At 43.4% G+C, this 18,758-nt stretch overlaps 4 protein-coding genes across 4 annotated transcripts; 2 read left to right on the top strand and 2 right to left on the bottom strand.

Moving 5' to 3' along the window:
- Positions 1 to 346: 346 nt before the first annotated feature.
- Positions 347 to 2,568, bottom strand: med20 (mediator complex subunit 20). Its single transcript, XM_040203527.2, has 4 exons — positions 1,954 to 2,568; positions 1,525 to 1,670; positions 802 to 1,055; positions 347 to 719 (listed from the first exon to the last, which is right to left on the bottom strand). The coding sequence occupies exons 1-4, from the start codon at positions 1,965 to 1,967 to the stop codon at positions 498 to 500; spliced, it is 636 nt and encodes a 211-aa protein (XP_040059461.1). The 5' UTR covers positions 1,968 to 2,568; the 3' UTR covers positions 347 to 497.
- bysl (bystin-like) lies at positions 2,201 to 6,130 on the top strand. Its single transcript, XM_040203523.2, has 7 exons — positions 2,201 to 2,614; positions 2,967 to 3,123; positions 3,244 to 3,382; positions 3,472 to 3,605; positions 3,721 to 3,881; positions 5,154 to 5,256; positions 5,379 to 6,130. The coding sequence occupies exons 1-7, from the start codon at positions 2,347 to 2,349 to the stop codon at positions 5,731 to 5,733; spliced, it is 1,317 nt and encodes a 438-aa protein (XP_040059457.1). The 5' UTR covers positions 2,201 to 2,346; the 3' UTR covers positions 5,734 to 6,130.
- Positions 6,131 to 6,731: 601 nt separating this feature from the next.
- Positions 6,732 to 9,319, top strand: ccnd3 (cyclin D3). Its single transcript, XM_040203524.2, has 5 exons — positions 6,732 to 7,026; positions 7,106 to 7,321; positions 7,453 to 7,615; positions 8,462 to 8,604; positions 8,852 to 9,319. The coding sequence occupies exons 1-5, from the start codon at positions 6,790 to 6,792 to the stop codon at positions 9,062 to 9,064; spliced, it is 972 nt and encodes a 323-aa protein (XP_040059458.1). The 5' UTR covers positions 6,732 to 6,789; the 3' UTR covers positions 9,065 to 9,319.
- Positions 9,320 to 9,333: 14 nt separating this feature from the next.
- On the bottom strand, positions 9,334 to 18,669 carry nuak2 (NUAK family, SNF1-like kinase, 2). The gene is made up of 6 exons (XM_040203519.2): positions 18,126 to 18,669; positions 14,801 to 14,921; positions 14,128 to 14,279; positions 12,878 to 12,943; positions 12,279 to 12,531; positions 9,334 to 12,179 (listed from the first exon to the last, which is right to left on the bottom strand). The coding sequence occupies exons 1-6, from the start codon at positions 18,303 to 18,305 to the stop codon at positions 11,131 to 11,133; spliced, it is 1,821 nt and encodes a 606-aa protein (XP_040059453.1). The 5' UTR covers positions 18,306 to 18,669; the 3' UTR covers positions 9,334 to 11,130.
- Positions 18,670 to 18,758: the final 89 nt, after the last annotated feature.

Below are 18,758 nucleotides of genomic sequence, written 5' to 3'. Positions count from 1 at the left end.
TATAACATTTATTTATATAACATGTATAAATTGTTTTTAGTTTTTACACAGCATTTCAGCAGGCAACATCGTCCTTATATGTGTACAGCTTTTTCATTCATTTATTCTTACCTCCTGCAAATCCTCCATCCTTTCATCAACATCCACTGTTGGTGATCTAATAAGATGTGTTTTATTATTTTTTAGCTAGAACTGTCTCACACAAGAAGGTTTCATCCCCACCAAGAGAAAATTATGTATGTATTAAAAAAGTATGTATGAGTGTTTATACACTTCTTATCACAAGCACTGATCCGACACACTGATTCCAACTACTGTTCTCCAATAAGTCTTTTATACAAGATTATTTGATCAAATAGGAAGATTTATTGCAATGTTGAGGCTCCAGAAATGGAAATAAAAAAATAAAAAATGACTGACTGTATAACATGCTGATCCACAGGACCAGAGTTAAAGCAACATCAATACAAAGATAAGTCTCCGTTGCCGTGAACAATTCAACGCACGTTGCTTCCCGGGACTTGCTGTTTACGAAGTTTGTTGAACAACTCCAGGTACTGAGTCATCGTGTCCACGCCGTCGGATGGTGCAAAGAGTCCTTCAGGCTTGGCAGCAAACACAGAAGGCAGTTCAGGGACGCTAGGGCCAAGGAAGGATTGCATGAACTCCTTTGTTAGGTTCCAGCAGTCTCCTGGGACTACACAAGGACAGTACTCCACCTGGGGAAAGACACAACGCATTAGTGCAGACACGGTGGGAAAATGCCATGTTTCCACTCTCCCTGTTATGCATTTAACATACCTCTACCGATATCCCTCTGGCACTGGAGCTCATTGTCACAGTGCCGACCTTAATCAAGAAGTCACAGTAACGGTATCGAGAACCACGGCACTCCACTTTGTGCCCCTTGGCATTTTGAAAGTGACTTTTTAACTTAATCATGAGGACGTCAAAGTTTGCATCGGCTATCATGCAGGGTCCGCCTTCAAATAGACCCATGCAGCTCAGGGGAGTTTCCGAGTTGTGCATCACGTATAAGAGCTTGGTGGGCTGACCTGTAACAGACAGGAAATATTTGTTAGGAGTTGAGAAGAATTTCAATCAATTACATGCTGTAATTTGTATTTCCTTATTCAATTACATTTATCTCACAACCTTAGCAGAGCAGTCAGTTACTTACAGAAAAAGCTTGCAAACATAAAAATATGCTGCTATTTCTTACACATATGCAGTCGAAGCTAAACTATTTAATGAAAGATCTTTGTATTTACTAGACTATTATTTAATTATTGTATTGATAGTAGCACTCAATGTAGTTAAAACATTTAAATCAAATTCTCTTTGGCTCTCTGAGACAGGGGTGGTCTAAATAATTTCGCTACTAATATGGGAAATATATGCATTTACACATAGTGGTAATATGGGAAATGTAGGACTCCAGGTTTAGAGAGCAACATTATGGGCTACAAATCGTGATTTACTCCCTGATGACGTTCATAGACAATCGACAGAATGAAACATTACCGCTGACATTTCCCGTTGCATGGTAAGTCTCACAGTCCACACAGAAGCTGCCCTGCTTCACAGCACCCAGCTGCTCCAGTTTCTTGTGCAGGACGTCCACTGTCTGCTGCACACTCTTCCCCTCTGACACAGGCACCTGGCACACACTGCAGAAACAACCAAAGCGCCACGTCAAGTTAGAAAAAGCCTGCGCAATCTGCAAGTGAGATTCTCATTCGAGTCATTACGTCCGTGTGAGTTTATGAGAAAGATCCGCAGAGCGTCGTGTGAATGACAACGAGCGACGAAGCGCCGATAAGTGAACACAAAGTGCGATGGCTGTGGTCAGATAATGAAGATACGCTCTATTACAATTACATTACGTGTTGTTTTCAATCACGGTTTAAAGTTTGAGTGTAACGTTAGCTAAAAACATAATGTTTATCTCACCAAGTGACCCCCATTGATGCTTTGGCTCCAATGTTTTCTTGGTTGTCCGTTGAGTACTTCCGGGTGAAACATTTGTCTTCCGCTAGCTAACGTAAATCAGATGTATATATTATATATACATTTTAAACTAACATCCGAAACTATTTAGAAAACAAGATAGCCAAACATTTTCAAAAATAAAATATTTGGTTGCAGACAAGAACAGTTAAGACGACTCTAAATTCACGCGACGTTTCGAAGTTACGTGACGCAAACTAACGTTACGTCACTTCCGTCCTGCAATGGACATCCGCACGTGTTGAAAACGCGACTATTTACAGTACTTTTTAAAGGTAGCAAATGACCTCAAAACAACCCTGATAGTACAACTTCGCCTTCTGTCGAACAACAACGATGCCCAAAGTGAAAAGATCCAGAGGTGGAGGAGCGGAGGTGAGCGGAGGAGCGATGCCGCTGGCGGAGCAGATCCTGCAGGCGGACACGACGCGAGGCGGAGGCCGAGTGAAGAGCAGGGACAGCCGGGCGCAAAACGAGGACAACTACGTGGACGAACGTCTCTCTCGGAAGATCCTCCAACAGGCGCGAATCCAGCAAGATGAGCTTCAGGCCGAGTATGGTCTGGCCCCGGAGAAGAAGAAGAAGACACCCGTCACCGTCCTCGGTAATGTCCTCGGTTTGTCCTCCTCGCTGTGAACAGCATCCGGATTATTGGAAATCTATTCCGTTGTATTTGACATGTAATTAATTTGATTAATAGTTATTTCAATGCACTTCTGTGTCACGGCTTATCTGCTCTACTATGTGTGCATTTAACCTGTACTATTTCACCTGCTGTGTCAGTTAATAATTGTACATTTTATTTATAACGCACTGTTATAAGTTCACATACTTGAGTCATTAGCATAGTGAACATGGTGAATGGGTCTGATATTGTAAAGCCCACTCAGAGGATTCAGTTAATCAAGGAAGTTCACCTAAATATTGACCATCTTTGTCTTGTGATCAAATCTCAGGGCCTGACTCCCAGGATGGAGACTCCGATGAGGAGTGGCCGGCATTGGGAGCGGCAGGTGCTGATGAAAGCCATGTTGTGTGTGACACCGAGGTCGTCATTGACCCGGACGACGAGAAGGCCATGGAGATGTTCATGAATAAAAACCCTCCACTGAGGCAAGTTGCAACATAATCCCGGCTTCATTTGGAATCTAGCTGTTGGAGTTTGCGTTTTAATGACGCACGACAGCAGCTCAGTTTTTGGTGTAAATGCTCAGCTGGGCTTTCTCTTTGTAGACGGACCTTAGCTGATATCATCATGGAGAAGATTACAGAGAAGCAGACCGAGGTAGGGACAGTGATGTCGGAGGTGTCAGGGCGTCCGATGCCCCAACTGGACCCGAGGGTAGTAGAAGTGTACAGAGGTGTCAATAAGGTGAGTTTTTTTCCAGTTAACTGTTGAAAGTCTCGATTTATTGCCTGGCTGTAAGTCTCAAGATGTGACCGAATGTTCTTTTGTTTTAGGTTCTATCTAAATATCGCAGCGGTAAATTGCCAAAGGCTTTTAAAATAGTCCCGGCTCTTTCAAACTGGGAGCAGATTCTTTATCTGACTGACCCGGAGACCTGGACAGCAGCGGCCATGTACCAAGCAACACGGTGAGTCTCCAGACGCCGTTGTTGTTTCATCCAAACGCCGAGCACGTTCCCTTATTCACTGCAGATATTAAAACACGGTACAATAAAGTGTTTTTCCTCCATCCCTTTCTTCTAGAATCTTCTCGTCCAATCTCAAAGAGCGAATGGCTCAGAGGTTTTACAACTTGGTGCTGCTGCCCCGAGTACGGGACGATATTGCAGAGTACAAGCGACTCAACTTTCATCTCTACAGTGCTCTGAAAAAGGCCTTGTTCAAACCAGGAGCGTGGTTTAAAGGTGAGGCCCTTTTAATGCATATTTGGTTTTGATTTTTTCAAAGCAAGAAGATATTGACATCAGAGCGGGCAACAACTGTTGAATGTGAAATAGGAAATATCAAGTATCTTTCATTTGTCAAGCAAAAATTCTCCCAAGTGTTGCAAATGTTCTTGCATGTCCTACATTACAATAAACTGGACATCTTTGCTTTTTGAAGAACATATTGCCATATTATAATGCACCCATGCAAATATAAAATACAGTTGATTTGGTTTTAAAGAACAAGTGGTAAATCAAGAAAAATTTAGAAATATAAATGATCAAAATCATTAGTTGCAGCCTTCATAAGTATGTGAAGGCTTGTTTGGCCCAGTCAAAGGGGAGGGGGGCAAATTCTGATTAAGTCCTGATATTGTTAATCTGTAATCATATGAATTTTCTTCTTGATTGAATTCATTAGGGGAACCCTTCTAGCTGTGATCCACATTCTGAATTTGTATGATTTAATACATTTGTTCTTTTAAGCAAAGGGTAGGCAGAAAGTAAATGCAGTACAATTGTTACCAATGTGCCGTACAACTGAAGCTGGCATATTACTAGTTATTATCTGACCCTTGAAAAAAAAAAAAAGTGGATAAAATTAAATGAGAGGAATTGACAGCTTATACCGGCTTTCTGGGACGTGTCATTTAGAAATGCTTTTAGTCTACACAAGGAAAATAACGCCATTGGTTGTGGAAGCTAAGAAATAAGCAAACTCAAATTTAATTTGGTAAAATGTATCCTTTGTTTCGGCTGTAATTGTTTGTCTCCTTTTGTGAACAACCTGTCACGATTTAATGCAACTAGTGTCCCCCAAACATCCCATGACCTATATTTAAAACACCAGTATGAGACAAATCCACTAAGTGGCAGTGTTGCTCACGAATACCCTGAACTGCCACAAAATTAGAGCAAAAGAACCATAAGTCACAAATGGTAATTTCCCATCAATGATATTGGAGTTAATTTAGTTAACTGATGAAACCGGTGAGTTAATTTGGGGTTAAACATACAACAATCTCAGATGGGGTTTATGTTCTTAAGACATAAACATATTTCCATCACTACCATCTGTCCCATATAATGTAAAGAAGGCACAACTTGAAGATGTTTTTTTTTAATGGTTGGATTCAGTGTTTGTGGAGCTTTAATCGACTGAACAGAGCACCAAAAAGCCATGCTTATCACTGACTCTTATTGAAGTACAGGAATACTTATTTGATATATTTGGCCTCTTCTGTCCTACAGGTATACTGCTTCCTCTGTGTGAATCAGGAACATGTACTCTAAGGGAAGCCATCATCATTGGAAGCATTCTCACAAAGTGCTCGATCCCTGTGCTCCACTCCAGGTAGGATTCAGCTGGCTGTGCTTCGCTGCTTTGGTTTGTGGCGTGTCGGCAAGAGGAGAAATGTTCAAATTTACGCAACGTGGGAGGTTGCACAATATGCGGGAATTGTTCTTGTCTTTCAGCGCTGCGATGCTTAAGTTGGCAGAGATGGAGTACAACGGTGCCAACAGCATTTTCCTGCGCCTCCTGCTTGACAAGAAATACGCCCTGCCTTTCCGTGTCCTGGATGCCTTGGTGGCCCACTTCCTGTCCTTCCGCAATGAAAAACGTGAGCTTCCTGTGCTGTGGCATCAGAGTTTGCTCACCATGGCTCAGCGGTACAAGGCTGACCTGGCTTCCGAACAGAAGACTGCACTGCTGGAGATGCTGAAGATACAAACACACCCTCAGATCTCTGCAGAGATTCGCAGAGAATTGCAAAATTCCGAATCGAGGGATCTCGAAATTGGGCTCCCTGTTACTGTGGAGATGGACTGAGGATTTAGACTGGTCTGGTGCTGGGTTAATTCCAACTTGGTTATTTTATCTGACTAGAAGGGACAGTTTAGAAAAATAGCGGCGTTTAAATACAGTGTTGCAAATACTCAGACTGTCATTTGTTTTTGTTTGATTATGGAAACCTTGTTGTTTTGAAGCAACACTTTCAATTACAAATGAATTAAGTTTACTAAAGCTTAAAAATGTATTTCTTACCATTGTATGTTGACTTTCTATCCGCAGCTGGGTTTTAAAAACATTTACATTATCTACCTGCAATATACACTGTTTGTCTTTTCTGGAACATTGTCAAAACTGTCAATTGAAATCTTTTGGGATTGAACTGTATCTGAAAACTAGTATACAAATATTAAAACAACAGAGAAAGACCTAAAAAGTGAAATGACTATTTCAAGAAACCTTTTACTGTCACTGGTCAACAAAGTAAAAAACTGTTTAATCGATTTCGTAGCCCTCGGCCACAGCGATGTCGGCCTTCTACAGACTATGTTGGGACACTATGTTGGGATTACGTGGCCTTCAGCTAGTGGTGATCAAAGCAGAAGGAAGACACCTGGATGATATTTCATAAACTGACGTTAAATCCATAAATACCAGTAATAAGATACATATAACAGTTTGTGTTGAATTGTCCATTTTAAGACTAAAGTAGTAAATGTGTAATTTTAAATCAAATAAAACGTAGCGGTTTTAATTCAAATTCAGAATAATTTGGTTTAACGTCAGTTGATTTTGGGAAATCAGAAAACGAATGATTCTTGCTTCTGTGATACAAGTAACTTCGGCCGCATTGCTTCAAGCATGACGTTAGTTAAAAACATGTAATCAATGAAATTACGTTTCATAACAAACAAATCCTATTTCCAGTCGAGCCTGTTAATGGCCGATATTTGAAAGGACCTCTTTAAAACAAGCTGGTTAAGTTAAGTTAGCGAACGTCGCGGGAGCGTTAGCACAGCTAGCTAACGTTAGCTAACGGAATAACGGCCAACTAACCGCGGCCATTTTGAAGGCCATTCCAGTCTACTACTTCGAATGGATCCTCGTGAGGACAGACGGCTTCCGCGTGGATCCAGAGACGTAAACGCCGCCGACGCGGAGCTAGACGTGGTTGTGCGTGCGGGCAGCGACCAACCCGTGAACGGCGACCTCCGAACACTGCACAACCTGACGGCCTTGGAGAAGACCTGCCCGCGGGCCCCGGACCTCCGGGTGGTCCAGACGGACATCGAGCCCCACATGCGGAGGATACTGGCAGTGTGGATGTTTCAGGTGTACCAATCGGTCACAATGACAGCGTGTGTCGTCCGGTTGAAATAAATTACAACAATGCGGCGTGTCTGTCTTGAAGGTGTGCGAGGAACAGAGATGTGAGGAGGAGGTGTTTCCGCTGGCGGTGCAATACCTGGACTGTTACCTGGGCAGGTTCGCCGTGCAAAAGCGCAACCTGCAGCTTTTAGGGGCCGTTTGTATGTTCCTGGCCTCCAAAATGAGAGAGACCGTCCATCTGACGGCCATCAAGCTTTGCATCTACACAGACAACTCCATTTCCGTATCAGACATTCTGGTAACTCGTATTTCTATTAAATATATAAATAATAAGCGCACATAATATTGACTGTAGAGTGTGTGTGTGTGTGTGTGTGTGTGTGTGTGTGTGTGTGTGTGTGTGTGTGTGTGCGCGCGCGCGCGCTGCAGCATTGGGAGCTGACAGTGGTTTCTCGGTTGGACTGGTGTCTGGCCTCTGTGGTTCCCTCTGACTTCTTGGGGCCGGTGCTTCACGCTCTGCCCTTAGTTCGGCCCCACCTCCTTCCCAACGTGCGACGCCACGTGCACTCCTATATCGCTCTGGTGGCCATTGGTAAGTTACAGCACTGGGTTGCCAACACGTGACATGTATATTTTTTGTCATTCCAAAAATGATCACATGCAAAGACAATATGCATTGACAATGGATAAAAAAAATCCATAAATAAATAAAATGGTTAAAAAATACTTTTGAATATATTTCTTGTAGTGATTAATTATTTCTGTGCCCAATTGTTTCAGTGCAGTAAAATTAGCCCTGTTATATTCCTCCTTTAGTGAGGGTTAAACATGACCGTGACATTTGCACATAACAATGAACACAAAGGAGCCAAAACTTTTGATCGCGATGCGTCAGCAGTTCATTCTGGAGACAGAAGGGCTGAGTTTGTGTAATCCCGTATTGTCTACTGTGAAAGACCTCAGTCCAACTATTCAGCTGGCTGATTTCCCACGAATCTCTGTGGCGCTGCCCGAGGCAACAGGTCACAGGGAGAGTCCGTCGCTGCGGTTTTACACGCACTATGCCCATAAAATTAAGACAATTCCGATGCCTCCGTCCTATTAACTCATTGAAAAAGGTGTTTCTGCATGGATTGAATGTTAGACTTGTCCTTTCATCGTGTCTCCCGCCTGAGGCAATTAGGATATTCTACCAGCTTATCGGGTTTTGGGAAATGTCGGCTTTTGTACATCAAGGTGTGTCTGCAATAGTGGAATCCGTCTAACTGTCGACATCTAGCCTTTACTGACTTTCCTACTATTTGCAATAGGCTACGAGTACCTTCGGTGAATTGTAGGGGGCCATCTTAAATATATAGATATAATATCTTTTAAAATATGGTTTTATGTATGATTCTTTAAATTGAAAAAGGAAGTAATCTTCTTTCCCTATCGTCAGACTGCAGGTTTTCAGTGTTCTTGCCCTCCACTATTGCATGTGCCTGCGTGAGCATCGCCATGCAGAGGCTAAAGTTAACGGACGCCGTCGTCTCCCCTGTTCCGGTGATAATGTTTCTGGTCGACCTATTGGACATTGATCTGGTACGGGTAATGTTTAACTGACATTTTTACATAATATCTCTTTGACTTTGTCCTGTTGTCAATATTGACTGGCATGTTGGCGATTCGCTTTAGAAATCTCCCTGTTCAAACAGTCTGGAGCCAAAGAACAGACCGTCAGATGCATGTTTAGAAAGACAACCACGCACATGCAGTATTGGTCAACAGCCACAGTATCTGTCCACTGATGAACTTATGGTTGCTTTTCTCTCAATCTGACCCTGAACAGAGCTCGGCCCTCCTCTGCTATGACCAGCTGGGAAGCGTGTTGGAGCTCAGCCTGCCCTCTTGTTCCCATCACCAAGCCTGTGTTTGCAGATCAGGAGCACACAGCTCAGAGATCAGCTACACCCCTGCAGACTTTCAGGATGTTGTCTTTACACCAGTCCCAGTGCCTCAGGAACTGAAGCTAAAATCACCCCTTCCTGACACGAATGACTAAATAATACTTTTACAGCCACAAAACCGAGCCACATCACTCGCACTGAATTCTAGTAGCGATGTTTGCACATTTTAAATGTTATATATTGTATTCATATGTATTGATATATATCAGCACTTATCTGGATTGGTTGAAAATGTATTGACTTTATATGTGAACAGTTGTAATAAGTTTGAAAATGTTTCTTGTCTGAACGCTTCATGAACTCCCTTGTGGCTATAAACCAGTTCTGTTAACATGCATGTATGTTACTAATCACATTAGTCAGCTCTTTTTTATTGATTTATTCTCCCGTCATAACAGCATGACCGATCACACGGTCATATTATTAATAAGTCCAGTATCTTTGGCAAAGATGTTTTTTGTTGCTGTAAATGAAAGAAAATACATGAACAGAGCCTGGATACCTACAACTTCTGGGACAAAGTGGGGGTGGGGGAGACACAGTGACGAAATACACATTGAACAAAAGAAAAATAATGCCTGGGACATTAGAAATGAATGACAAGAATGTACATTTCAGTTTTAAATTCCTGATATCATTGTGGCAAAAACAAATACCATAAGTGAAAATATATATATATATATTTTTGCAATTCCAGTTTTGCAGCCTCAGAACTCCAAACTTAAATGACGACACATGCGGTTTGAATGGTCTGATGCAACGCCGGCTTGATGTTCTACTGTAATACCAGCATGTCAATCTAATAAAGTAACTCCAGTGTGCAGCATGACATACAGAAACATACCAACGTAAATCTCTCCGATTACCAGTACATATTTTATGAACCAGATATTCTTTAAGACTTAATCATTATTAGGATGCAGTTTTCATGATTTTAGTTGTAAACTTGGTACATAAGCTCTGCTTGACCTTTAAAAGGGTCACCAGGATAAAACCTCTAGTACAGTTTACTGGCTTTGTGAAATACTGTCCCACAAAAAAAAAAAAAAACCACACACTTAAGCTCCATGACTGGTTACACATTGTACACAGCAGTCAGCTGGGGCACATTGTACACTTTCAAAATACACCTCACTGCCATTTACTTTTTTCAACTTTTAAAAAAATTATCTGCACCTTTCCTTTGCAAGTGGCACCCATATGGAGAGTGACGGACAATCTGTCTACGTGCATCAGCGCCGGCTGGCGAGCAGTAACAGGTTTAACTAGTTACGCTCGATCATGATTGTTTTTCAAGTCATTACCCAAACCTTAAACGAGAATTAAAAAACAAAAACAAATGCACACAAGAGCTGAAGTCCCTTTTACAAACAAATATCCTCTTGGCACTTTTTGCTGTTGCTTTAATAGAGAAACAAAAAAAACCCAAAAGACATTGGCAAACTTACTCTTTGGTATTCATTAAACTTAATTCTCCCCACATCCTGAAGCTTAGTAAAAGCTGGATTATACCCGTCTTAACATCAAACCTGTGTTTTATTGCCGTTCTCCAAGATAAGTATAATGACAGAGGATCGCAATCCGGCAGGAATCCCATAAAGCGGTTTAGTCAAACACTTTCTCAAACCGCCCCGTCGACAATAAAAGTCACAGACTGACTTCTTTAAACAGAAGTCCTATTGTGTCTCCTAATGTCGGTCTCTTGGTTTATTGTAAATGAGTGATTGGTTTGGAGAGCTTTCACTTCTTCATATTGAAGGCTACTGTTCTTGCTCCTGAGGGACTTTTTACTTTAACTCCACTTTGATAATAATCTATGTTGAAATTGAAATGCAGCGCTCCTCTCCTGAGTCTTTGAAATGGACATTTTAAACTGCAGCATCATTTTTGTAAGAATGCTGCGCTGCCTGGATATTTTCCACCTGTTTTACTCTAATTCAAATCACAAGCTACTACTTATACATAAAAACATTCATCTCCGTCTAAAATACAATCAGACATCTAACAACAAGCTTTTCTGCTTTTTTGGTGATGTGCGGTTCCTGAAGTTCGCCAAAGTGATTATCACAACAGTGTGCTGGTGAAGTGAATTCTATACACTTTGGCAAACACGTCTTCAGTAGTGTAGCAGTCTTTAGGGTCCTACGCCAGTTACGGGTCTTTAGCTTGCTGCAGAGCCTCGTACAGCCACGGCCCGTTTGTAGGCCTCCGTCACATTATCACAGTCTGTGATGGAAAAGGCGCTGTCAGCCACTCCAGACCGGTAGCAGTTCCAGGGCCTCAGAGACCCGCCCCCGAGGATCCCGTCCTCTGTGATGTCCAGCAGGTTGTCAGCAGACACGCATCCCCTCATGCTCGACTTGGCTGGTTTCTCCATTTGTGCCGGAGGTCCCACGCGGTCCGGCAGATCCAGCTGGTCGAAGGACTCGGAGGACAGAATGCTGTCCGCGCTGACCGCCCCGCCGGGTCTCGAGCTGACGCCACCGCAGGGTAGAGAAGCCGCCAGCTGATCCAGAGAGCCAAACTCCTGCAGCCTACCCGAGGAGAACTTCCCGTTGCGCTTCAAGATGCCTTTCCTATGAGTGGGCGCTGAAGGGCACTCTTTGGTCTGTGAAGCCCAGCCAGAGTCGCTGTTCTCGGGAGAGGAGGAGTAGTACCCGGACTCTTGCCCTGCTCGCTTCTTTAGGATACCTTTGCGAGGCAGCAGAGCAGCTGAAGGAGCATCAGCTGGTGCAGGCAAACCCAAAAGCTTCTTTGGCTCCACTGAACCTACAGCAGGGACTTCGCTCGTGGCCTTCTGCTTCACACTGTTGCGTTTCTTTAGGATCCCCTTAGAGGGACGACTCTCAGGTCCTACTTCGTGAATGGTCTGGGAGACGTTATTTTCCTTTCGGGACCGTCGGAGAGACCGTTGCCGGACCACGTCCCCTCCGCCGCCCTGCGAGCGGAGCAGGCAGCGCATCTTGGAGCCGTTCTCCAGCAAAGGCCTGGATGTTCGACGCAGCCAACTTCCAACAAGGGCCAGCCCGGCAGGATAGGACGCTGATGCCGGGGCTGGTGGAGAGTTCTGCTCCACTGGACTGCTCTTTGCCTCAGCCAGTAACGGCTGCTGATAGCCCCAGTTGAGCCACCAGTGTCCTGCAATCTCCTCGATTGTGGCTCTGCGCTCAGGATTGACCATCAGCATCCAACGGATAAGCCCACATGCGTCTGGGAGAGCGCAACAAAGAAACAGACGGGATTTTGAGTGAGAAAATAAATATATAGACGAAATAATCTGTCAAAGAATAGTTCAGCTGAAAGACATACCAGAGGGATTGATGGGTTTACGATAGTTTCCGGTGCTTATCTGTTGGACCAATGCCTTGTGGTTGTTTCCGTCGAATGGCATATTACCATGAACCATGGTGTACAGTAGCACACCCAGAGACCAAGTGTCCACCTCCGGCCCACGGTACGGCCGCCCATTGACGATCTCCGGGGAAGCATATAGAGGGCTTCCACAAAAGGTTCGAAGGTACTCATCACCATGGAAGAGGTTTGACAACCCAAAGTCTGCGATCTGCAAGAACAACGAAGGGAAGTCAGGCTGAGCAAGTCAGATCTGTTGCATGCAATCAGATTACTGCAGAAAGGAAATGACCGAAAAAGATTTGCATACAAGTCAACATAACTCATAAAACATACTAGTGTGATTTTAAAGATTGCATAGTGAATCATAGTCTTTTTACACAAGAACTTCTAAAATATTAAACATTACTTTTAAATTACTTTTGAAGGAAACACCATCCACTTTCATTATTAATCCCATCCACACAAATTTATAATACCCTAAAACTACAGATTTGATCCCACGTTTAGGAACATTTGTGTGTGTGTTCATGTTGGATTATGGCCCATACACATACCTTCACATTGCCGTTGCCATCTAGTAAAATATTTTCCAGTTTCAGGTCCCGGTGTACTATTCCATTCTGACAGTGGGGGGAAAAAATAAATGTTATTAAGCAAAATAATATCCTGCACCCAGGCCATTACGTATCAGTTTACAGGAGATAGTAAACACATGATATAAAAGGATTAGTGTTTACTGGGTCAGAACACATTCTGTTCTGAGTGAAGTTTCTTTTCCTGCTACGTCAGCTATGCCTCATTGTCCTGCACTCCGTGGGGGGGCATTCCTCTGACTCAAGCGCAGTTTGAATGCGTTTTGCTTTCAAACATGCAGGTCAACCATTACGTATGGGAGCACTTGTAGCAACAACCACACATTGCTCTCAGGCTGCGCTGTGTGCCATTCATTTATTGTTACGACGTAGTGATGAAGAAACTGCAGTTCTTTAGAATTCATCGTGCAAAGTGCTTCTATGGGCTTTTCCTGCCCGCTTTCAACATGGAAAGTTAAATATTTAACGAGACACCGCGGCACTCAATAAAACAGATGGTGAACTACTCGCTCTGTTAATACAGTACAGCAACACTAAAAGTGTGCTGTAAATGTTTGTGATTACAGAGCAACAACTGTGTGTGTGCGTGTGTCTCATTAACAGTGCGCGTTGGTTGGGACGGCTGGCCTTTAGCCCCGACGCGAGCACTCTGCAGTCCGACTGCTCATTTCCCTCTGCATGGTTCTCACAGCCTCCCTCACAGATCAGCACACAGGGAATAATGCCCATTATGTAACTTTGTGGGTGCCAGTGCACTAAGAGGGAAAAAACAAAAACCCAGCAACAGCGGGCAGAGCAGCCGGTCTGAGTGGAGGTCTGCGTCATCAGCCCCGACGTAGCAGCCATGTGTGAAGACGGCTGAGATATATACGCCACCATAGTGGCTAATCAATGACAATAATAACCCTGTACTGCTGTTATGTTGCTGCTCTTTCCTCTTCCTCTTCTCCTTTTACAAATTATTATTATTGTCTCTTTTGGAAGGTTATTCTTTTGTTTCAGTTGATTTAATTTAATTTAATAATTTAATATTTCTCTTATTATATTGTATATAATGTGTATCTTTTTATTCTATTTTCTTCCCTGTACATGCTGCTGTGATACCAAAATTTCCCTCTTGAGGGATCAATAAAGTATCTATCTATCTAGCAACGAGTAAGACAACAAATGTCCCGGGTGAAGGCGGCGGCTGTAGACAAAGACTGCGTTACCTGATGGCAGTAGTGCACAGCGGACACGATTTGTCTGAAGAAGTGCCTGGCCTCGCGTTCAGAGATGTTCCGCTTGTCACAGACGTAGTCGTACAGGTCCCCTCGGCTGGCGTACTCCATCACGATCACAATTTTGTCCTTGTTCTCAAATACTACAAAAAAACAAAACCAACATGAGATTTTTTTTTTTTTTTTTTAAAGGTTCATTAATCAACTCGTCACCCAAATGGAAATAAACTACATTCATTACTCACTACAGTGCCAACACACACGTCAGATGTTTTAATGACGTGCCTGCATAGAAAGCTGATTAAAGATTAGGACACACGGGGCCCCTTGATGGCCGTATTGCAAGCACGCACTGAGGTGGACAAACACTGAACGATGACCATCTCATCAGGCGTGAGGGACACTGCGAGACACAAGGCCCTGCACATTTTCCTGCAGCGCTTTCGGGGAACGGTCGGGCTTTGCCACTTATGTAACATGACGTCTTTCTTCAGCACAAAAGACTTGCGTGACCGAACTCTGAATCTCCAAAAACAGAGACCGATTGAGAGTTGTCTCCGTTCCAGGTATCACGTTTCACTTCACATGTCGGAGATGAAGTCGGTTTTGAAAAAAAGGCAAAAAACATTAAAACTAAACTCCAAAAACATGTTGAATACTGTACCTTCATATATGGTGGTGATGTGAGGATGGCAGAGCGAGGACATGATTTCAATTTCTCTGCGAATATGAACCAGATCTTGCTCATCCTTTATCTTCTCCTTTCGGATAGACTTTATGGCAACCTAAAAAAAAAAAGACAAGAGAAAATTCGACTGAGACGAAGGGAATTATACTTTGCCCCATTTCTAGAAAAGCGAGATTGCTTCCAGAGAACCATCAATGAAACAACACATCTTTACCTCTGTTTGAGGAGTCAAATAAGTTACTTAAAAGAAAAAGTCTTAATGAACAGTTGTAATTGGCACAAGTGACAATTGCTGCAAAACGGGTAAATATTTAAACACAGGAGAACAAGTTGAGATGAGTCTTTAGGAGTCAGTGAACCGAGACGGTAATGTTAGTTACAGAGTGAAATCTATTTTCCAGTTTGCCAACATTAGCCCCCATTGAACTGTGGTATGACAAAACCAAAGTGAGGCGGCACCAGTGAAACCACCGCGTGTGATGGAATGACCACAGCTGTATTGGTTTTCCACTTACGTGTTGTTATGTGTTGATTACCGTTTCTAGAGTGACATAATCTCACTTTAGTGAAAAAGAAAATAATACAGATGGTCAGCAGCCAAGTCTGTAAATAGTTATACTATAATATTTCTTTAGCAGAACCGAAAGCACAAAGAAGAACAACAAAACGTTGATGAGACGTTTCCTTCACTCTGAGGCTCGTCCTCTGGTGATGGGGACAGTGTCATTTGTCTATTGTCTCCAGAAGAAAAATCTATTGTCTGCCCGTACGTCAGTGAGACTTGTGTTGTAAGGAAATGTACACCCAGCCTCTGTTGGGGCCCCATCACACACACTCACACTCACACTCACACTCACACTCACACTCACACTCTGGACACGTCTTTATACTCTGTTTGCCTATTGGAAGCTCAGATGCTCGAGATTCCTCTTTGCACCGAGTGCGTCATCCGTTCACCCCTAGTTGACGGGTGTCATGAGGCACTAGGTGGTGGGACGCCCTTGTTTCCTCTCCTCCCTCACCCTCGAGGCCACAGACACAGGGGTGAGGTGGGGGGGGCGGGGGTTGAGTAAAGCGGCGAGCTGTCACATCAGTTTCAGCACGCAACGCTCTCCAGCCGTGAGTCACTGTCTGGCCGCCGTGCTCCTGCAGGTCAGCAGCACTGTATTCAAACCACGCAGACCCCCTTTTTCCTGATTCCGGGAACTGTGGCTTCCTGCGTTTGTTTGCATATCTGTCAGACGGGCTGAACTCACACTCACGATGAGTTCACACCCCTGTGCGGTTATCTGTCCGTGTGTGTCCGGCCTTTTTACTCAGTTTGTTCCACGCAACTGGCACGGGGGAGGAACACTTGGTATTTGACACAGAGTTCTGCTTTCCGGTGTTACTTTGGCAAAGCTTACCTCAGGTCATGTGACCCAGATGTGACCCTTTTGGATTTAAAAAGCTAACAAAGGTCATTTGGAATTGTCTGAAATGTGACTTGACAGATTGAAGAGGAACACAATGTACATTGAACTGGCAAAACTGGCAGTAAAGTTGATCGTGTGTGTTGGTTATGGAACCTAACTTGTAAATTTAGATAATGGGAACAGCTGCACAACGCACGCGAGATTAAGCAGTCCTTTGTGGCCGTGTCAAATGACATATCTTTGTCTACTGTTGTCAATACTAACAAGTCGTAGATAAAAACAAAGCGTTTTAAATGTTTTTCTGGTTTCCATTGTATGCAAACTGCTGTTTGAGCTCAAATTGAATTCAAAACATATATATATATATATATATAATATATATATATATATATATATATATATATATGGACTAATCAGAATTTTGACATTTCAACATGGGTTTGAGGCCCGATGACTAGACACCAACTCGTATCCTAAAAAAGTGTAGCAGCAGCGGGTCGGATCAGAGGAGTGTGTGTGTGTGTGTACACACAACAAGGCTGAACCTGTTTCAGTTCCCGTTTGCTGCAGGTACAGAAGGGGAATTCCTGAATAACTTCTGTGACCTCCATGCGCTTTCACTCATAATACTCAAAGAGCATTTCCGATAAACGTGACTTCACCGCTGAGCCAAAGGCAGTGACAATAGGGACTTAACTTCCAAGCCAAGTATCTGTGTTTATGATGAGTCACTATTTCTGCTGTCATCCACTCCGGGGTTCCTTTTCTTTTAGGCATTTGCCATGTTTCTTGATGTTGGGTAAATTACTTTATTGAAGAAAACAAACAAAAGATCTAACAGAAACAAAGTTTGTCATATTGAATCAAACATACACTAAATTGCCAATTTAGTAGGTAAATCATGGCTAACTGAATGCAGCTTAATGCAAGAGCCCTGCCGTTAACCTTCAGGGAGGTTATAGTGTTTCGTTTCTGTTAAACCGGCTTCAGAAAGTTGTTGATTCAACGTTATGGCCATCGTACAGGCTGCGGTTATACCTTTCAAATAAAGAGTGCCATTTGATCGCAAAATGTGCTCCTTTAAAACGGGTTCTCTCTGTCCGGCCTGTTTAGTTTAAGTATCTCCCGCTTGGCCTCAGGGAACCAGAGTCCACCTTAAAGGAGAGTGGTGCTTTCCCCTTTCTCTCGCCACCAAAGAACGAAAGTTACCTCATTTTCCTTTTAAATTTCCTGCTGGGATAAAGTCACCGAGAGCTTTCAAAGGAAGACTTCTGCTTACTTCCTTCTAAGCACTTAGGAGGTGAAACATCTTGTTTACGGAGTTGCAGGAAATCAATTTTGGCTTCAGTCTTTGCAGGATGGTCTCCCATAAGTATGGACTAATATACGTTAGTCTAATATACTAAAAATTAATTACTTGATGATATAAGATATTCATTTATTTGTCCCGTAATGGGGAAATTCAATAAATATGGTTTTCCACAGACACAGAAGGTGTTTACACAGAGGACTATTTATTTTTCAAACCCCAAATAGCTCACGATGTGAACCAGGAGCTGAGAATAAAACGATTAAATCACTATACAGGTGTTGCAATTCACAAAACTCACTAGTTTTTTATTTTTTTTTTTACAAAATGCAGACTGGACGCAACGTTTCGGAGACACCGAGAAACCAATGATGTCTCACGTATTCTGGTGTGTAAACTAACACGACCTATTTGTAGTACCTAATGATTCAGTAGTGCTCCTCTGCGGGGACAAACGTGAGGCCAGTCCAGACTCCTACCTGCGTGCGGAGTAAAAATAGCTCTCTATCGCTAACCAACAGGTGGCGGGTCGGATAACAAAGCCAATAGATAATAGATCGATCACATCGGTGCTCACCAGTCGGCCCGATCTCTCCTCGGCCTTCTTCACCTTGCCGTAGGTTCCTTTGCCGAGGGTCTCCATGAACTCGTACCTGTGCTTCAGGTTGTGTTTGTGGTGGTGTCTCTTCACGGCTTGTCTCCTCACCGTCACCTGGCACGCAGCTTTACCAGCGGGGCGATCGGTTAAGATCTCCATCGCGACGCAACGTCGTTGTCTTGTTCTCTTCGCTTTTTTTTCTGCCGTATTTTTTTTCCACGCAAGTTTATTCCTCCGCGCGTGAGCTCTGTCGCCGTTTGGAGGGAAGTTGCTCCCAAAGGCGATCGGGTACCATTTGGATTAAAGAGTGAACATCTCCGGCGTTGCAGCGGATTACTATAACTAAATGTTATGCTCGGTCTTCACCCCCGGGCAGCGCTGAGACCTTCTAGCAAGCAGGTACACAGCGTGCTACGAAACGAGCGGCGCTCGAGCTCAGCCAGCGGCCGGACACGTCTAATAGTTGAGGGGCGGTTCAGGTACAAGTGAGGAGCGCTTGATTTGAGACAGCAGACGGCACTAGGAGGCGCCAAGAGAAATTTTGGTAAATTTGTAAAATTGTTAACGTTATTTTTTATGTTTTTTTTGTTGCATTGGCATGTGTTCTAGCCT

This window comes from Gasterosteus aculeatus, chromosome 17 (genome assembly GCF_964276395.1).
Source record: "Gasterosteus aculeatus chromosome 17, fGasAcu3.hap1.1, whole genome shotgun sequence".
NCBI classification, from domain to species: domain Eukaryota; kingdom Metazoa; phylum Chordata; class Actinopteri; order Perciformes; family Gasterosteidae; genus Gasterosteus; species Gasterosteus aculeatus.
The sequence above is the reverse complement of the archived record's forward strand: the minus strand, read 5'-3'. Positions and strand labels throughout refer to the sequence as shown.

Bases quoted from the DNA above. Each gene is read 5' to 3' on its own strand.
- med20 (XM_040203527.2), bottom strand. The intron at 1,056-1,524 runs GTAATGTTTCAT...TGTCTGTTACAG, and splicing joins TGCAACGGGAAATGTCAGCG to GTCAGCCCACCAAGCTCTTA. The intron at 720-801 runs GTATGTTAAATG...GTCTTTCCCCAG, and splicing joins CCAGAGGGATATCGGTAGAG to GTGGAGTACTGTCCTTGTGT.
- bysl (XM_040203523.2), top strand. From the start codon at position 2,347: ATGCCCAAAGTGAAAAGATCCAGAGGTGGAGGAGCGGAGGTGAGCGGA. The intron at 2,615-2,966 runs GTAATGTCCTCG...ATCAAATCTCAG, and splicing joins GACACCCGTCACCGTCCTCG to GGCCTGACTCCCAGGATGGA. The intron at 5,257-5,378 runs GTAGGATTCAGC...CTTGTCTTTCAG, and splicing joins ATCCCTGTGCTCCACTCCAG to CGCTGCGATGCTTAAGTTGG.
- ccnd3 (XM_040203524.2), top strand. From the start codon at position 6,790: ATGGATCCTCGTGAGGACAGACGGCTTCCGCGTGGATCCAGAGACGTA. The intron at 7,027-7,105 runs GTGTACCAATCG...TCTGTCTTGAAG, and splicing joins TGGCAGTGTGGATGTTTCAG to GTGTGCGAGGAACAGAGATG. The intron at 8,605-8,851 runs GTACGGGTAATG...GACCCTGAACAG, and splicing joins ACCTATTGGACATTGATCTG to AGCTCGGCCCTCCTCTGCTA.
- nuak2 (XM_040203519.2), bottom strand. From the start codon at position 18,305: ATGGAGATCTTAACCGATCGCCCCGCTGGTAAAGCTGCGTGCCAGGTG. The intron at 14,922-18,125 runs GTGAGCACCGAT...TTTTTTTTTTAG, and splicing joins AGGAGAGATCGGGCCGACTG to GTTGCCATAAAGTCTATCCG. The intron at 12,532-12,877 runs GTATGTGTATGG...TTGTTCTTGCAG, and splicing joins ATGGCAACGGCAATGTGAAG to ATCGCAGACTTTGGGTTGTC.